This window comes from Lithobates pipiens, unplaced genomic scaffold (genome assembly GCF_037356315.1).
Source record: "Lithobates pipiens isolate NorthernLeopardFrog02 unplaced genomic scaffold, aLitPip1_a1.2 Scaffold_18, whole genome shotgun sequence".
NCBI classification, from domain to species: Eukaryota; Metazoa; Chordata; class Amphibia; order Anura; family Ranidae; genus Lithobates; species Lithobates pipiens.
Genome location: NW_027507758.1, coordinates 50,063,050 through 50,082,992, shown reverse-complemented (window position 1 = coordinate 50,082,992; position 19,943 = coordinate 50,063,050). Strand labels below are relative to the sequence as shown.

At 42.7% G+C, this 19,943-nt stretch overlaps 1 protein-coding gene across 1 annotated transcript in view; it reads left to right on the top strand.

Moving 5' to 3' along the window:
- Nucleotides 1-19,943, top strand: part of DYNC2LI1 (dynein cytoplasmic 2 light intermediate chain 1) — a 61,104-nt gene that overhangs the window by 25,073 nt on the left and 16,088 nt on the right. Inside the window, exons 6-11 of the mRNA XM_077485671.1 lie at nt 950-1,136; nt 2,902-2,970; nt 6,096-6,173; nt 10,486-10,562; nt 17,076-17,146; nt 17,227-17,324. Of these exons, the coding sequence (XP_077341797.1) occupies nt 950-1,136; nt 2,902-2,970; nt 6,096-6,173; nt 10,486-10,562; nt 17,076-17,146; nt 17,227-17,324 (580 nt within the window). The remainder of the gene's footprint in view (nt 1-949; nt 1,137-2,901; nt 2,971-6,095; nt 6,174-10,485; nt 10,563-17,075; nt 17,147-17,226; nt 17,325-19,943) is intronic.

The window sequence follows — 19,943 nt, the reverse complement described above, 5'->3', positions numbered from 1 at the left end:
TTTCCCTCCTATTGCATTCTCTAGTGTTGTAGAGGACCGTGGGAGGAACCACAGAGCAAGAGTGAACCTGTATTTATTCATTCATTACAGTTATTTATTTAGTGCCATCAATTTATTCAGCCCATTACATATTGTATATTTACATCTATCCTTGCCCTCGAGAAACTTACAGCCTAAGATCCCTATCTTACTTTCACGCACATACTGGTGCCAAATTTAGACTTTTGCTTATTAACCTACCAGCATGTCTTTAGAGTGTGAGTGGGAACTCATGGAAGCACAGGGAGGACATGCAAACTCTATACAGATAATGTTCTGGCTGGGATTCAAACCTAAGGCAGTTGTGCTAACCACTAAGCCACTCTTTTGCTTGCAATAGATGTTTTTTTTTTCTCTTTGTCTTTTTGTTTCCATGACCCATAGACTTAAGATTAGCGTTGCCCAATATTAAAGTATTCTCCCGGAACAAAGAATTGGTAAATGGGTAGGGTTTTCCTGTGGGGTTGGTGTATGTTCAAAGTATGCCAAGATGTGATGGTTATGCTGGCTGCCTGCTGTATTGAACATGTTACAGTGGATGTTGGTTGGCAGCCGGCATATTGGTTACATAGCCCTGCCATTGGTTATGGTTTTCTGAGCTAGAAACTGCTGTACCTGCTGTCCAAAATGGAGAAAAAATTGACAGAGGGTCTAATCCTTTAATCCCTTCCCACTCTATCCAAAACTAAAACAGAAAAAACTTTTGGCTTTACGTACACTTTAAAACCATGCATAGTAATCTGTAGTGAATAAATAGAATACAGAAGATGATGGCGCCCCAGTTTGCTCTTGTCTTTCTTATTTCAATACTCAGTAAACTATTTTAAATGGTTTCTCATGCATACAGTACAGTTATAATTATTGCTTGTGTTTTATAAACTGAACCAATTTTCTTTTCTTTCTATTTAAGGACATTTTCCATAGTACTTGTTCTTGATCTCTCAAAGCCCAGTGAACTGTGGCACACAATAGAGAAGCTCTTACCGGTTACTAAGAACCACGTAGATAAAATTATAGCTGATATTGGGAAGTCCAACTCCAAGGCAGCCAATCAGATTTTGCAAAATGTCTGGAGAAGTTTTCCAAATAACCATCCGGTGTGTATATAATATGATGAAGGCTTGTTGGCTTTAAATATACGTATGTATTAGGCATTGCTTTGCATGCTACATAGGAGAAGGGTATTTGTCTCCAGCATTGCTTCTGTTTCTTGGACTACCTTCAGTAAACGACAAAACAAATTGATCAGTGCATCCAGAGATAGGGGCGGTTTGAAGTTGTATGCACTTTTCCTGTGAACCTGAGCTTGGCCCAGCCTCTGCCGCCTTCACATCCTCCATATTGGTGAGTGAGGCCACCCATATCTCATATAAGCCAAAGGGAAGGCTTGGAAAGCAGGAAGGGATGGGCTTGGATCTGCATAAATTTAATCTGCCTATATGTCTGGATCTAATGATTTGTCATTTTTATGTAATGGCATTAGCCAGTGTATTTGCATAGGCAGCAAATATAAAAGAACTAAAGCTAAACCAGGGTGACTAAATTCAAGTGTAAGCCCAGGTTCACACTAACAACCGATTTGGCACTGCTGACAATTTTAGCATGCGATTTGACTTGACATGACATGACAAAATGGAGGTTGGCATAAATAGTTCAATCTCCGTGTTTGCTGGTGATACAAAGCAGGGCATCAACTTCACAACTAGGGTAAAGCAACTCTACAGGAAGACCTGTAGATAAGATAAAAGAAAGGTAAAATAGAGGGGTGGGCAAAACATGGCAAATGAGGTTCAATGTAAGGGAATGTAAAGTAATCCACTTGGAGGCTAAAAATATGAATGCAAATTACACACTAGGGGGAGAACTTCTTGGGGAATTGAGGATGGAGAAAGATCTGGGGGTCCTAGTAGATCACAGGCTCAGCAATAGCATTTAATGCAAAGTTGCAGCAAGCAACACCAGTAGACTGTTAGCATGCATTAAAAAAGGGCATTTAAGAGATAAAACTACAATTCTACCAATGTACTAAACTATGGCTCGGCCACACCTTGAGTATGCCGTCCAGTTCAGGTCACCAATCCTCAGAAGAGATGTGATAGTACTGGAGAGAATCCAGAGAAGAGCAACAAAACTAATAAGAGGGCTGGAGGATCTCGGTTACGAGGAACATTTACAATCTTTAAACGTATTCTCCCTGGAAAAGAAGCGCTTAAGAGGGGATATGAGAGCAAAATACAAATATCCTAATGGTAATTCCAGCATAGGGAGGAAACTATTCAGTCTCAGGTCACTCAAGAAGACACATGGCCACTCTGTGAAGTTAGACGAGAAGTGTTTTAACCCTAAACTGCGTAAGGGTTTTTTTTTACTGTTAGAGCGGTAAGGATGTGGAACTCCCTTTCACAATTGGTGGTTTCATCAGGTAATGCTACTAATTTCAAAAACTACTTAGATGAGCATCATATTGAACAGAATATACAGGGATATGGGAAGTGGTAGAGACATAATACACACAGCCCTGCCCACCCACACAGGTTAAACTGGATGGACTGGTGTGTTTTTTCAACCTTACCAACTATGTTACTATGTTATGATCTATGTTTTCCATAAATGTAAATTAAGTTTGGGCCGTTGTTCATTATATTCTCAGTATATATTGGTCAGGCTTCTGACAAATTGCCTTTAAGATCAATTAAACAGACATTCTATTGTTACCACAATTTAATAGATGACTGATAGACTCTACTTGTTTCCTAAAGCTGCTTTTTAAACCTTACCTTTTAATTAACCTTTACCTGGTTAATTTTATGCTGTCGGTTCTCATGACTGTTATTTATTTATATATATTTTTAAATCAAACAGGACAGAGAACTGATTGATCCGTTTCCATTGCCTTTACTAATTATCGGAAGCAAATATGATCTATTTCAGGTAAGCGTCGTACTATAGTGTGAGATGCTGTGATGGTCACAAACATTTTAGTGTTTTTCATTCAGCCAGCTGTCTGAACAGAAAAAAAAATTGAATTTCTCCATCCACACAAACGAGGTGACTGGAGGAATCTGCCCCCACCAGGACAATTTATTCTGAAAGCGTAAGCCACCACTGAATAGCAGATGCAGCCGTGGTTTGGCAGAACATTTTCCAACGTGTCTCTTTGACAGAAGTCAATGAAACAATCTGTTGAGTAGGGGAGCCACTTTCCATGAGTGTTCGACCAGTTTAAGGTATTATTCCACTTTCTGCCCAGGCTGCTCAAGCAGGGACCTGCTGAATTTCTGAGTGTTCGACCAGCTTAAGAGGGGTATTCCACTCGCTTTTAGTGATGTTCTCTCACTTCCTGTACATCTCCCCAATGGTATACAGACAGAAAAAAATTATCTGGCGGGGGTTTTAACCCTTCCATATTCTATTTAAAAAATAAAGTTTTAGTTATACATACCAGGTGTGTCTAAATACTTTTGGTGAATGGTCGGATATCTCAATGGCAACACGGGCAGTTGCACGTGCATACATATATCTAGAGACGCATTGAGACGCGCCGTCTATAAAGTATATGTGACTGTTATGATAAAGCCGCTGTGGCCAGTCAAGCCTAGTCGGTGTGAGAGGTAGCGTCACAGTGCAATGGAGCAACAAGTTAACATCAAGTTCTGCTACAAACGGGAAAACTGCGACAGAGATGCATGAAACGTTGGTGCAAGTGTACAGGACGGAAGCCGTGAGCAGGAAATGTGCTTGTGACTGATTCAAACGCTTTTGCAAAGGGAAGGAAACGACTGAGGATGAGCCACGTTCAGGTCAGCTGTCTACAAGCAGAATCCCGTAAATGATTGAGCGAGTGCAACAAATGCTGGCACAAGATCGACGATTGATGGCGGTAGAATTGAGAATTAGCAAGGACATGTGCGCACCATTGTCCATGAAGATTGGGATAAGCAGAAGATCTGTTCCCGGTTTGTGACACACAAGCTGACAGAAGAATAGAAAAGCAAAACATATGGAAACCTCTGGAGATTTCATTACCATGTGTGAACAGGATCCATTCTTTCTGCAAATCACTGTTACAGGGGATGAGACCTGGTGCTACCAGTTTGATCCGGAATCCAACCAGCAATCGATGGAATCTATTTCTCCACCTGAAGAGCGTCATGAAAGGCGCACGTTTTGCAGACAGGGCCGCAATCCAAGAATGTGTGACAGCGGTTCTGCGATCGATTCCTAAAGAGGCCTTTACTGACAGTTTCCAGAAGCTTTATGAATGTTGCCAAAAGTTTGTTGTGAAGGATGGCGATTATTTTTAAGGCCAATAAAGGCAATTTGTCTTCTGTTTTTTTTTTTTTTTTTTTTTATACCATTCACCAAACTTTTTAGACACACCTCGTACACTTTAATAGACGTTTGGGTGCACAGAGACTTTATTTAGCTCCATCTGGTTCTGTTTTCCCTATTTTCCTCCTCTTTTCCTGGCCCAGTAACAGTATGTTACCAAGACAGGAAATGATGGTACAGAGGGATCAGCAACATTTTCTGTTGTAGAATGGAGAAGGTTCAGAGCCTTCGATGCCTTCTGTGGTGTCTTCCTTTCCTTATGACGCATGTTCCCTTTGCTTATTATTTAAAGTAAAGCTTGCCATCAACTTTTTATATGAATGTGAATATTTGAACATATACAACATATACATGTGAAAATGTGAACATATACAGTTATATGCAAGACCTGCTGTGAATGATAACTGTCACAGTTGCTCATGCTTTAAACTGAACGATTAGACCATCAAGTAGCTGGTCTCATACCTAATCACAAGAACCCAATCAGTGACCTGTTCTGTCCATTATGTTTTTTTTTTTTTTGTTAATCTGCGTTCTGTTATCGTAGAGTTCCTCATATGTACAGCGGACTGAACACTGCTCAGATCTACATTAGATAGGATTATGGCAAGGAGTAACTTTTCTTGGAGGTCTCGCTCTCCCCCCTATCCACCAGAGCTTGATACTACAAGAGTAATAGGTTTAGGGTGTTACACTGACATCCAAGCTTATACAACCACCCATGCATCGTAAGTATAGACCTCAGTTCACTATAGAGCCAAATAGATACTCAGGAAGTCAAATTAGATTGATCCACTGAATCCTGGTCTACCGTGGAATCCAAGTCCATCCACGGGTGGCAAACTTTTTCATACTTCTTGGGGCATCCTCCTTACTTTTTATAAAGGGTTATCACAGCATTATATAACTATTTCCATGAGGAAAAGGTAGGGGGCCTAGCTGGCTTCCATTTAAGTACTATGGCCTTTCTAGCATAACATAGGAGGATGTCTACTGAGTATGCGTTGCTTTAGCAAATGCCAACGAGTCCACTAGTCCAAGGAGACAAATACTGACTGTCAAAGAGATAGGTATTGTGGTTAACCTATGGAAGAATTGGGTCACCTCCTGCCAATAATACTGAATCCGTGGACAATCCCAAAAGGTATGTGCATAGCCTGCAGGAGTGCTAGAGCATCTCTAACAGCTAGCCGAGGAGGTGGGATATATGTGGTGCAAGTGTTGTGGCGTGTATTAGATCCTGTGTAAAATTTTTAATTGGATCAGTCTGTCTCTAGTCGCAATCCACGGCTGAAGTGAGTAATCCCACATGTCTTCGCTGTCCAGTTTGTGCACCTCGGCCCGCTACAAGCCACGCAGAACATCCAGGCCAACCTGAATGGACGGCAGCTACGATTTATATAATGGCTGACTGTACTTCCTTAAAGCAGAACTCCATCTTCCACTTTAAGCTTGTGCTGAGTGACTCTATCTAAGTTTCTACACATGCTATTCTGTCTTTCAAATTCCCCAGATACCTGCCTGTAAAAATGTGTAGTTATTGGTGATACCCCCCCCCCCCGAAGGTTCAGAGCCTTCTATGCCTTCTATGCCTTCTGTGTCTTCCTGTCCTTATGACACATGTTCCCTTTGTTTATTATTTAAAGTAAAGCTTGCCATCAACTTTTTATATGAATGTGGATTTTTTTTCATTGGTCTAACTGCTTATTCTCTACTAATTTTAGGATTTTGAATCTGATAAACGCAAAATTATATGCAAAACTCTTCGATTTGTATCACACTTTTATGGAGCGTCTCTTTTGGTTTGTATTGTAAACTTATTTACATATTTAAGAAAATGTTAGTTAATTTTGCTTCTGAGGCCGCGTACACACGGGCGGACTGTTGGCTCAACTTTGTCCGCTGAACAGTGTTTCAGCGGACAGTCCGCTCGTGTGTGGGGCTTCAGCGGACAGTTTCAGCGGACAGTTTGACGAACAAAGTTTTTCGGAAATTCCGAAAAAACTGTCCGCTGAAACTTGGTTTGAGCGAACAGTCTGCCCGTGTGTAGGCCACTTTCGAAATGAGCAAACTGTTCCCGCTCGGAGGGAAGTCTGCTCATTTCGAGCGCGTGTGCAGGTAGGCGGGGCCCGCGACGGAGACGTCGCGGGCTCCGCCGCCTGGAATGGACTTAAAGGGGAACCCCAACGCCGAAAAAAATCGGCGTGGGGGTCCCCCCAAAGTCCACAACAGACCCTTGTCCGAGCACGCTACCCAGCCGGCCAGGAAAGCGCGCCCCCCCTCCTGAGCCGTACCAGGCCGCGTACCCTCAACATGGGGGGTGCCTTGGGGAAGGGGGGGCCGCGCGGCCCCCCCACCCCAAAGCACCTTGTCCCCATGTTGATGAGGACAAGGGCCTCTTCCCGACAACCCTGGCCGTTGGTTGTCGGGGTCTGCGGGAGGGGGGGCTTATCGGAATCCGGGAGCCCCCTTTAATAAGGGGGCCCCCGGATACCGGCCCCCCACCCTATGTGAATGAGTATGGGGTACAATGTACCCCTACCCATTCACCTGTAAAATAAAAGTACCCAAAAAAAAACACAACACACGAGATAAAATATTTTATTGCACAGCTCCGGGGGTCTTCCGTCTTCGGGGGTCTTCTCGCCGGACTCCTCCGCTATCTTCTTGTAGCTCTTTTGCTAGCGGAGGAGTCCGGCTTTCTTCCTCCCCGCCGCCGGCCTCTTCTCCCGACTTCGGGGGTCTTGTCCCCCTCTTCGGTTCTTCTGCCGGGCCACCGCGCCTTCTTATAGCTCTTTTGCAGGCGGTGGCCCGGTCTTCTGTCGCCGCCGCCTTCCGTTCTTGTTCTTCTTCTTGTTCTTCTTGTTCTTCTCCAGGAGATGTTGACACGTCGCTCTCTCCGGCCGGAATGCCAGAGCCGCGCTGTGCGGCCACTTATATAGTGACAATGGGGCGGTGTCACATGGTATATGTCACATGGGTTGGTCACATGGGTTGATGTCACATGGGGACTATGACATCGTAAGGGGGCGGGGTCACCATGTGACCAACCCATGTGACATATACCATGTGACACCGCCCCATTGTCACTATATAAGTGGCCGCTCAGCGCGGCTCTGGCATTCCGGCCGGAGAGAGCGACGTGTCAACATCTCCTGGAGAAGAACAAGAAGAACAAGAACGGAAGGCGGCGGCGACAGCGGCGACAGAAGACCGGGCCACCGCCTCTAAAAGAGCTATAAGAAGGCGCGGTGGCCCGGCAGAAGAACGGAAGGCGGCGACAGAAGAACGGAAGGCGGCGACAGAAGACCGGGCCACCGCCTGCAAAAGAGCTATAAGAAGGCGCGGTGGCCCGGCAGAAGAACCGAAGAGGGGGACAAGACCCCCGAAGACGGAAGACCCCCGGAGCTGTGCAATAAAATATTTTATCTCGTGTGTTGTGTTTTTTGTTGGGTACTTTTATTTTACAGGTGAATGGGTAGGGGTACATTGTACCCCATACTCATTCACATAGGGTGGGGGGCCGGTATCCGGGGGCCCCCTTATTAAAGGGGGCTCCCGGATTCCGATAAGCCCCCCGCCCGCAGACCCCGACAACCAACGGCCAGGGTTGTCGGGAAGAGGCCCTTGTCCTCATCAACATGGGGACAAGGTGCTTTGGGGTGGGGGGGCCGCGCGGCCCCCCCTTCCCCAAGGCACCCCCCATGTTGAGGGCACGCGGCCTGGTACGGCTCAGGAGGGGGGGCGCGCTCGCTCGCCCCCCTTTCCTGGCCGGCCGGGTAGCGTGCTCGGACAAGGGTCTGTTGTGGACTTTGGGGGGACCCCCACGCCGATTTTTTTCGGCGTTGGGGTTCCCCCTTTAAGTCCATTCCAGGTGGCGGAGCCCGCGACGTCTCCGTCGCGGGCCCCGCCTACCTGCACACGCGCTCGAAATGAGCGGACTGTTGCCTCGTGTGTGGGCGAGTCCGCTCATTTCCAAAGTTGCGCGGACTTAGTACGACGAACAAAGTTTGCCGTATTTGTCCGCTCAAAAAGTGCCGTGTGTGGGCGTGTTCGTTCATTCAAAAGTTTGAGCGGACTGTTTGACGAACTTAGTTTCGGCAGACAGTCCCCGCGTGTGTACGCCGCCTTAGAAAAAATATGTATATTTTATCACAGTCCCTAGTCCTAGCGCATGTCACTTTATTAAGTACAACTAATATGTGCTTATTGTTTACCATCTAAATATGTATGCAGAATTTCTAGTCCCTGGACCATTACACATATTGGGGTTGATTTACTAAAAGTGAAGAGTGCAAAATCTGATGCATCTCTGCATAGAAACCAATCGGCTTCCTTTTTTTTTGTCAGAGCTTCTTTTTTTTAAATAACAAACATCTTTATAATAAAACTGCAAACCTCCGCTTTTCAGGTCCCCCACCAGTGCTCCTGGCTCCTCCTCTGTGTCCAGTGCCCCCATGGAGGCACTTGTGCGTGCTTGCTCCCAAGCCCCGCTGCTCCGTCCATTGACACAGACAGCAGGACTTGTCGTCCCCAATGCCCCCCGATGGATCATATGAAGAGCTCCGGCAAGTAAAAGGGGGAGGGATACTGATGCCTAGATATTTTTTTTTTTTTTTTTTTTTTTACCTTAATGCAAGGACTGTATTAAGGTACAAATATTTAAGTTTTAGAACCACTTTAATTGAATAAGCTGAAGTTTGAAGCTCATTGACTATCATGCACAGCTGCACCAGCTTTTGCACTCTCCAGTTGTAGTAAACCAACCTCAATATACACTATATAAAAAGCAAAAATGATAAATATTTAAAACCTCAAAAAGGTTTTCAGAAAACCGATTGGATTCAGAAAACATTTGTACTAGCTTAATGGAACTTTATTTTCAGCCATGTGACTAATTTTCAAATTTGATTGGACTCTCTTGAAAATGCAGTAACTCACATTTTTTTTTTTTTTTTTATAAAAATAAAATAAAAAAAATACTTATCCTAGGGTGTTCACTTTGGGAATAAAAATTACGCATTTCAGGAGGGAAAACGCCAAAGACTTCTTCCTTGGGAACCATGGGGGAAAACCAAGTACCCAGAGAAATAGAAAAGGGCTCCAAGGATGGAACAAGGCGACGAGAGGATATATTTGTTCAGCCACAGTGGGGGCAAATACCTTAAAATTATAAGAGCTCCAGTTAAGACACCAAGAGAGTATACTAGCTCCAAGTGTTGCCCTGTGCCATCCTTGGGGCTCACTTCTACCTCTTTTTGGGTTCTTGGTCTCCCCCATGGTTCTTGGAGCAGACATCTTTGGCATTTTCCTTCCTTAAAGAGGAGGGCCGGTTATACAAAAAAAAAAAAAAAAAGTCAGCAGCTGCAAACACTGCAGCTGCTGACTTAATCAACACACTCTCACCTGTCCAGGGTGCCCGCGATGTCGGCCGCCCGAGGCCGACCCGTCCCTCGGCTCTCGGGTCCCGGTGCTGCCATTCCTTGTAAGGGAAACAGGCAGTGGAGTCTTACGGCTTCACTGCCCGTTTCCTACTGCGCATGCGCGAGTCCCGCAGCTACTGCGCATGCGCGAGACCCGCAGCGCTTTCTGAATGGGACGCGCTGTGTTCTGGAACACACAGTTACCAGAACACAGCGCGACTCATTACCCAGAAGACGCCGCGACGAAGACAGAAGACAGAAGATCTCCGCGGAGGAGGAAGAGGAAGATTAGGAGAAAGTGCCTAGCAACAGGCATTTCTGGTAAGTAAAAAAAAAAAATTTTTTTCATTTTTTTTTTTTTTTTTTTATATTTTTTTGTAATTTTTAATATTTTTTTTGTTTTCAGGGTGGCCCTCCACTTTAAGTACTGCATTTTTACTTATTTTTGCTGTTTCATATCTCCTAAGTAGCATCCACTCCTAGGGATCTGTCCTCACTAGGGCACAGATGGTTATAAAAAAGGGAATCCCCACACTATCCAAAACAAAAAAAAAGTAGTTTGGCTGAAGCTCGACTTTTCGGTCTAAGCTGAATAATACTAATACTAAGAGCTGGCAGTAGTGAATCCCCAATTAAAATGTTGATCTAGGAACGTTGGCTCTCTCACAGGATGATATATGTTCTTTTTCAGTTCACAAGCAAGTCTGAAACCCATAAAGGAGTTATGCGTTTGTTTGTGAATCACTTGGCCTTTGGACAAGATAAAAGGTAAAGAAATAAGATTCCAAAAAAGTAATTCCAACATGTACAATTGGTGTTTTTTTTTTTTTGTTTTATTATTTGATTTGTATTTTAGCCAGGAGGGTGTGAGATATTGCCTCAATTTTTTTTTATATATGCCACTTACATCCAGCAGATATTTACTGTTTAATGGTGCTATGTTAAATGCCTTAATAGACCCTGTATTTAAAATTTAAATCTCCTGCTGTTTAAGTCTATCTTACAACACACACGACTGAATGAGATTATTCATCTTTTGTATGGCCCCATGTGGATTTTCAGATAGAGAAAAGCAGTCAAAAAGTCAACAGACAGTGTGCTTTGCAATATGTGTCATGAAGGCATTAATTGGGATCTATAGTCACAGCATACACTTTCATTTTAAAACATCAGCGTTGTAATGACAATACAAACAATAGTTCTATTTGAAAATCCAATATAATCTTACTTGAAAAATCTCCTTTCATGCTGTGACTGTTGCTTGTCTGCTGGTCATCTCTTTCCACAACTTCCTGGATTCTCTGCATACTTTTCAGTTTCTTCTCTGCTGTTTGCCTTTTGATTTCTAGGGACTACATATCCCATGGTACCTTGCCTGCAAACAGTGATTCCTGTACTGACTCCACCTCCTGCAACTCCTCCTTTCAGCACCTCTGTAGCTGAGATGGCAGGCTCTGTGAAATGTGTGACAGCAGTGCCTACCCACAAGGCATAGTGAATTTGTGTCACAGAATTTAAGGAAGTAAATGTGTAAGGATCTTCACAAAGTAAAGCCGGCCATAGACAGATCGAAATTCAGACAGTCCAGCAGGAACTGCCCCAATTTCCATTCCTCTATAGGCAGAATGGATGTACTGAATTCAATCTGTCGATCGACTTCAGTACAACCAGCTTGTCTGTTTTTTTCCTGCTTGATCACTGCCAGTGGCTTTAGCCAGCTGCAGTAATCAGTTGTATTCTGATAGTTGTTGCTGTCAGAATAAAATAGCGCAACAGGAGGGATTCCCCCATCAACACTGACTGTGTTGATGGAGCAGTTTTCCTTCCTTCCACCCATTAGTTTTTAAACTTGTAAGCATTAGGGAAAAAAAATCTTTATTAAGTTGAAACTGTGTACAGCAAATACAATTCCCTCTGCAGGAAAGTTTTTTTTTTGTTTTTTGTTTTTTTGTTTTTGTTTTTGTTTTTTTAAATAATGTTTTCTGCTGATTATTACAAGCATTCTAAGTGAATGATTCTGCATTTACTAAAATGATATTATCAGTTCCAGTGATGTAGCATTTAGTGTCCCCAACATCTCAAATTAGACGTGTCCAAAGATAAAACTCCCTGTACAGCAAACCTAAGGACATTGTTAGGGATGCATATTTTCTCATTGTTACCTGCAAAAAAGTGCATTTTTTAAATTCTTTAAAAAAACAAAAAGTGAACTTTTCTTTATAGTGTAACTAAACCAATAAATTACCAAAAACAGTTATATGCAAGACCTGCTGTGAATGATAACTGTCACAGTTGCTCATGCTTTCAACTGAACGATTAGGCCATCAAGTAGCTGGTGTCATACCTAATCCCTAAAAGATAACAGGTTTTAGTCCTGCTTTAAGAAAAAATCCAGGCAACAATAAACCCAATCAGTGACCTGTTCTGTCCATTATGGGTTTTTGTTTTTTTTTTGTTAATCAGTGTTCTGTTATCATAGCGGACTGTACTTCCTTTTTTTATTTTTAATTCTCTTTATTAGAAAATGATATGGTTTAAAGGTACAAAACATTGCCATTTGGGGCATACCCTGTCTAACTGGTGCACATAGCCATGTGTGTAACAGAGTACAACTCACAACTTATCATACAACTCTAAACACACACTGCTCAGATCTACATTAGATAGGATTATGGCAAGGAGTAACTTTTCCTGGAGGTCTCTCTCTCCCCCCATATCCACCAGAGCTTGATACTAAAAGAGTAATAGGGTGTTAAACTGACATCCAAGCTTATACAACCGATGCATCTTAAGTATAGACCTCAGTTCGCTATAGAGCCAAATAGATACTCAGGATGTCAAATTAGATTGATCCACTGTTTCCTGGTCTACCGTGGAATCCAAGTCTGTCCACAGGTGCCAAACTTTTTTCATACTTCTTGGGGCATCCTCGTTGCTTTTATAAAGGGGTATCACAGAATTCTATAACTGTTTACTTGAGGAAAAGGTAGGGGGCCTAGCTGACTTCCATTTAAGTACTATGGCCTTTCTAGCATAAAATAGAAGGATGTCTACTGAGTATGCATTGCTTTAGCAAATGCCAACGAGTCCACTAGTCCAAGGAGACAAATACTGACTGTCAAAGGGATAGGTATTGTGGTTAACCTATGGAAGTATTGGGTCACCTCCCGCCAATAATACTGAATCTGTGGACAATCCCAAAAGATATGTGCATAGCCTGCAGGAGTGCTAGAGCATCTCTAACAGCTAGCCGAGGAGGTGGGATATATGCGGTGCAAGTGTTGTGGCGTGTAGTAGATCAGTAGATCCTGTGTAAAATTTTGAATTGGATCAGTCTCTCAAGTCGCAATCAACAGCTGAAGTGGCTAATTCCACATGTCTTCGCTGTCTAGTTCATGCACCTCGGCCCGCCACAAGCCACGCAGAACATCCAGGCCAACCTGAATGGGTGGCAGCTACACTTTATATATCTGGGATAATGGCTGACTGTACCTCCTTAAAGCAGAACTCCACCTTCCACTTTAAGCTTGTGCTGAGTGACTCTATCTAAGCTTTCTACACATGCTATTTTGTCTTTCAAATTCCCCTGATTCTTACCTGTAAAATATGTAGTTATTGGTGATAAATTGCTATTGTGAACACCCCCCCCCCCCCCTCCCTACCAACAACAATTTTCAGAAACTGTAACTTACTGTTTATAGCAGTTTATTTACTTAATGAGAGACGCCATGCCCAGGATCTTAACTTAAACATCACAGAAAGAAAGCGATCAAAAGGCCGCAGTAAATGCAAACTAGAAATGGGTTTGAGATTTCTCTCCAGCAGAGCTAAATGTGTAAGTGCTTGGCTGCTCTCATATAATGGGAGGTCTGAGAAGGTTACAAGTTTAGCTTTAGGGAAATCCAACTGAGTCCGTATGGATTTTATCTGCAGAGCAATGAGAAAAGGCTTTAACGTGTTTAGTGTTTTTTCTGGTGGAACAGAAAAGGGATTAAGAGAAAGGCGATGGTAAGCTTTGAAGGATTGACTTCAGTTATTCTGTTTCTATGTAACGCACTTCAGTTTGCCAAGAATGGACATCAGAATGGAGGAGCAGCTATGGAGGGAAGGGGAGTCACAGAATACAAATGGGCAAAGAGAACGAAGGTTCTTTTCAATGTGGATTTATTTGACCGCGTTTGTTCTTTTAGTATTCATTGCTTATGTTTTTTGGAGTTTTCTTGTAGAACTTGTGAAATAGTAAAGATCTGTATTGCTTAAACACACCTCCAAGCCTCATCCCATTAAGGGCTTATTCACACAATACATGTATAAAAACTGATGGGAAACCTGCACAGATTTCACTTGCAGGGACATTTTTTGATATAGATATAGACACACATACACATACACATACATACACACAAAATCTAATCAGCCATCATTAAGTAATTTTCATCCTTATTCTGATAGTTGCTAAATAAATAGGAAGGCATATTATATTGGCTTGTTTTAAACTTTTTTTTTTTTTTTCTTTTTTTTTTTTTTTTTACATTTCTTGCTTTCTGGTTTTTGGCATAGGCCAAAATGATGTCGTACATCCCTGGAATCTTCATGGGCTTTTTTTTATTTTATTTGGAGGATGGGCTTTCTCAGAGGTTGAGTTCCTGGAAGACTGGGAGGATTTCTCAGTCAATAACCGGTATTATTGAAGGGACAGACTTCACCTAAATGAGGCGGGTGCAGATCAGCTTGGAATGAACATGGCCGAAAAGTTAGAGGGGTTTTTAAACTAGGCAATGGAGGGGGGGGGGGGTCCAGAGGTAGAGATAGTCAGCGCGGAACATATTCCAGAGGGTAGTATTGGGGGCATTAGTGGTAGGTTAACCAAAGCACATAAACCCAAGGTAAGTATAGTAGCAAGTCCTAGTTGCAATCTGGGAACACTCAATAAGAGGATAATATGCAACCGGTCTAAACTACGTGGCATGTTCACCAATGGCAGGAGCCTGGTAGGCAAGATGGGTGAACTAGAGATACTATTGTACGAGGAGGATTTGGATTTTGTGGGAATTTCAGAGACCTGGTTCAACAGCTCTCGTGATTGGCTGGCAAACATTCAAGGGTATACCCTTTATCGCAAGGATAGAGAGGGTAAAAAAGGGGGAGGGGTATGCCTTTATATCAAGAATAATGTACAAGTGAATGTGAGAGATATCACTAAGGGAGCTAGGGAGGAGGTGGAATCCTTATGGGTAGAGCTCCAAAGGGATGAAGGTAAGGGGAAAATAATACTGGGAGTATGCTATAGACCCCCTAACCTGAAGGAGGAAGGGGAGACAGATCTCCAATCACAATTTGGATTAGCAGCAAGGATGGGAAGTGTTATCATAATGGGGGATTTTAATTATCCAGACATAGACTGGGCAGAGGGAACTGCGCATTCATCTAAGGCCAGTTCCTAAATGTCTTGCAGGATAATTTTATGGATCAGATGGCAGACGCACCAACTAGAAATAAAGTGTTACTGGATCTACTGATTACCAACAATACAGACCTGATCACGGATGGGGCAATTTAGGGTACAGCGACTACAGGTCAATTGGCTTCAGTATAAATCACACAAATAGGAAACATAAGGGGAATACAAAGATGCTGAATTTCAAAAGAGCCAACTTCCTTAAACGACGAACTTTACTAGAAGGCATAAATTGGGATAAAATCTTAGGGACAAAGAACGCGGAGGAGAGATGGGTTTGCTTTAAGAGCATATTAAATAAAGGGCATTAGTCAATGCATCCCATTGGGTAATAAATTTAAAAGAGCGAACAAAAGTCCTGGATGGCTTAACTCCAATGTAAAAATGCATATAAAAGCAAAGGAGAAGGCCTTAAAAAATGACAAGGTTGAGGGATCATCATCAGCATTCAGACTTTATAAAGAATGCAACAAGAAATGTAAGGGTGCAATAAGGGCGGCTAAGATGGAACATGAAAGACAGGACAGCAAAATCATCAACATCATCTGAGGAAGGAGCATGCCCTCAAAACATGTTATGGTGACCAGCTTCTCTCCTTTGGTTTGACATGGTTTGAGTGTGTGCATGGAAAATCCAGAGCACGAAGTCTAATTTCTGTCTCTTCTGACAAGTGTTTCTGACACCAAAGGGAAAAATGTTGACAGGAAAAGGCACAGCCTGTGATTGACAGCCTCATCTTTGTTCCTGTGAGCGGAGTGTGTGTGTGTGTGTGTGTGTGTGTGTGGGGGTGGGGGGTCTCTTCCCTCCCATCTGCTCTCAGAGTGCCCCTCAGTGTAATTTCAGCTCTCTGACCCATGCTTTTCAGAGTTGAGAGATCCTGTGTAAATTATGCACTTTGATTGGATGTAGGGGATAAACGGCTTACAACTTATGTAGGAGGATTTATTTCATCTCTGTGTATCATCTGATGCCAGTCACTTCACTGAGCATATGTAAGGGTTTACAACCACTTTAACATAGAGCAGGGAGAAGCAGTTACGGAGAGAAGGACTTGAATTACTTCAATGCTTCTTCCATGCCTTTTGAGGATGAATTGCTCCACAGTGTCTGTAGCTACAGGTAAATCATGTAAAGCTCATTTGGCTATTTAAGATTTTGTAAACATCTAATTTATAAACGCTTTATATTTTTACATGCCACAAGTTCACTTTAAACCACTGATGAGCTTTTATCTCTCCCTTAAATTCCAATAGCCAAACTTTTCACAGCTATTCGTAGGTAGTCATCCTTCAGTTGGCCATACAGTAACAATTTTTTTTCGTTCAGCCAGCAGGTTGAATGAAAAAAAATTACCTGATACCCCAATGGTCCCCCCCCCCCCCCCCATCCGCACATTCAAAGTGGATGGGGGAATCAATCCCACTAAGCTATTGGGTTCTGACAGCGGGAAGACTTCAGAATACACTAATCAGTTCTACCAGCTGTGGCCGGTGACACTGATCATGCAGAACATTTTTAAAAGGCTGGTTGTACAGAAGTTGATCGGTAAATTCTGTAGAACCAGTCTGCCCGTACATGGATCAAAATTCGTCCGGTCCCTGCTGAACTGGCCAAATTTCGATCCATGTATGGCTGCCCTTTGTCATAACATTTAGCTAAGGGCTGAACAGAGATTTTGCTATAGCTGTCTATCAGATCATTTCATTGTCCCTGTACTAGAAAGAATGATGGCATCTTCCCTTTTCACCCGGCTGTTTGCTGTTCTTGGTACCGCAGCCGTAATATGATAAATTATTTAATATTTAATCATTTTGTTTTTTCAGCAAACTTGTGTCAGTTGATCACAATAAGCCACTGGTCATTCCAGCAGGAACTGATTCCTTCAGTCAGATTGGTGAGTTCTGTCTTCACTCTTCTCACTTTCATTATAAATGAGGTCTAATCTAAAGCAGGTCAACTTATTCTGATTTTTAGGATCGCCCCCTGCATCTGACAGTGACCTAAGGCAGATTCATGTACGCACTCCCATGGAATTATGGAAGAAGATTTATGAAAGACATTTTCCTCCCACGGTAAATTTAATTTAATTTTATATTATTATTAGTACGGCACCAACAATTTATACAGCGCCTTACACATAATACATTCACACCAGTCACTGCCCTCAAAGGGCTTACAATCTAAGGTTCTTATCTGACATGCATATATATTGATATACTAGAGCTACCAGAATGTTTTTAGAATGTGGTAGGAAACTGGAGTACTAAAAGAAAACCCACTCATGCACAGGGAGAAAATGCAAACTCCATGCAGGTAATGCACTGGTTGGAATTTGAACCGAGGACCCTAGTGCTGCAAGACAAAAGTGCTAACCACTAAGCCACTGTGATTTTATCTACTTATATTTGTTGAATCCATCTGTCAGCCTTTTATTAATAAAATATAGAGTAAAAATTCACTGTTCTACAAGAGACAGCTTTTCATACTATCACTCTGTAGATGCAACATTTTTGTGTCATGTGTTTTTTTTTTCTGCATCATGGTGGGTGAGCAACGTTGCCTTCTTTGAGAGTTTTGCAGTCGAAACATCTCTCTGATCATGATACTATTTCAGTGTAAAAAAGAGGCTCTTAAGCCCCGTACACACCCGCCAGAAAAAGTCATATGAGAGCTTTTGGTCAGAAATTCCAACCCTGTATGCTCCATCGGACTTTTGCTGGCAGAATTTCCACCGTTTTTTGGGCTAAAAATAGCGCCTGTGTAAAAGACCATGTGCTTTCACACTGAGGTGGTGCTCTTGAAGGTCTTAGAAAAAGTCCTGCAAGCAGCATCTTTCGGGCAGAGGAGGAGCAGTGTATACACCGCTCCTTCACCGCCCCTGCCCATTGAAATCAATGGGCAACGCTGGGTGGCGCTTTGCGAGCGCTTTAAACCCTTTATTCAGCCACTAGCAGGGGTTAAAAGGCCTGCTGGCAGCCAAAAAGCGCTGCTAAAATGATTGGCTCTTTACCGCTAGAGCCTCCGGCCCCAGTGTGAAAGTAGCCTTAGTAAAACAACCCCAGTGTGTAGAATATAATGTAGTGTAGTGGCAAAGCCAAAATTTAGGTTCACTATTCCGCATGTGAAAGCTTATTTTTCTTGCAACATCGGAACTTATTCCAGATTAGTGACTGATAAAGTATTGGAGCCACAGGATCAACTGGATAGCCAGGCAGTTGGCATCCTCAGATGGAGAGAATCAGCACTGACAACCTCTCGGCACAATTTTCCCTAATATTTCGACACTGGCATTGTAAAGATCGATTGTTCAGTCTTGACTTCAGCTGTGGATAACTTTAGGAAAGGAGAAAAGTTTAAATCAGAAGTATGGGAAAAGCTTTTTGGCCTGTGGTCGGTTCTGCACTCCTGTGACCCATTTTCAGCCGACAGTGGGCTAAAGCCTGTTATCGGGCACATGTCACTCAGCCAGTCCAGGCTTGGGAAAGATCCCAACCACATGGTTGGTACCCACCCAGAAACCTGGACTGGCACCTGGTTCAGCCTCCCAGCAATCCACTAAGTGCCTGAGCCAGCCCCTCCCTTCCCCTCAACAGCCCAGTGCTCCAGTGAGCACTGGATGGAAGAGCAGAGAGCTAATGACTGATAGTCCAGGCTCTCTGCTTAGAGCGGAGGGGGAGAATTGAGTGATCAGCGGTGATTGATCTCTCAGTTCTCTTTGCAGAGCTGGAGGGGACAGATGCAGCATCAGATCAATACTGCATCCACTCAGGTGAGTATAATTTTTTTTTTTTTTTTAATCCTGAACTTTTCTTTCAAGAATTTATGAAAAGTTAATTAAACAGGTTGTGTCCTAAATTCAGTCATCTGACATTGCCCATGAAAACATATTCAGCTCAACGGTTCTTTAAAAGCTACTTAAAAAAAAAAAAGAACTTGTTGGCTGGCCAGATTTGATTGTAACCTTATCTCCAATTATAGTGATTAGTTTTATTGCAGTTTTATAGTACAGTACACTAATGTCAGCTTGACATCTTTTATGTGTTCAAGGCTGTGCGCAATTATTTTTGTGATAAAGATTGCTGTGGATGTCTGCACTAAATGACCTAAATTGGCTTGAAACACATTACTTATGACTCTGAAAAGTAAATTGATGCTTATACACTACATTTGGGTTTAAAACCAAACTAAAGGTGCATAATAGAGGGGGTTCCCTTATACCCCTGTACTAAAGTTAAATGCAGCCTAAAACTGACATTTCAAACAGAATTTAAGTTAAAATAGAGAAGAATATGCCTAGGAAGTGTAAAAATAATAATAATAATAATAAAGAGAGCAGATTTTGCTGCAGTACGTGCCTTCAGTCAGGAACGTACATTTGCAGTGCTTGATTTCCACCACTAGATGTGACCAGTCTTCCTGGTTAAATGATGGTCAGCATCAATTAACTCATTTCCTGTGAGCCCAGGCCGTCACAGACCCACTTCCTAGGAGGATGTCATGATACAACCTGGGCTTTGGTGCTCCTGGAATGAGTGACACTAACACATCACTCAGTCTAAGAGAAGAACTGCCTACCACTGCTGCTGGGGGAAGAAAGGAGGACTCAAGATGTCACTGGAGTGGTTAGAAGACTAGATTTTAACATATGCATAAGTTTTTAATTTTTTTATTTTTTAAATGACATGACATTT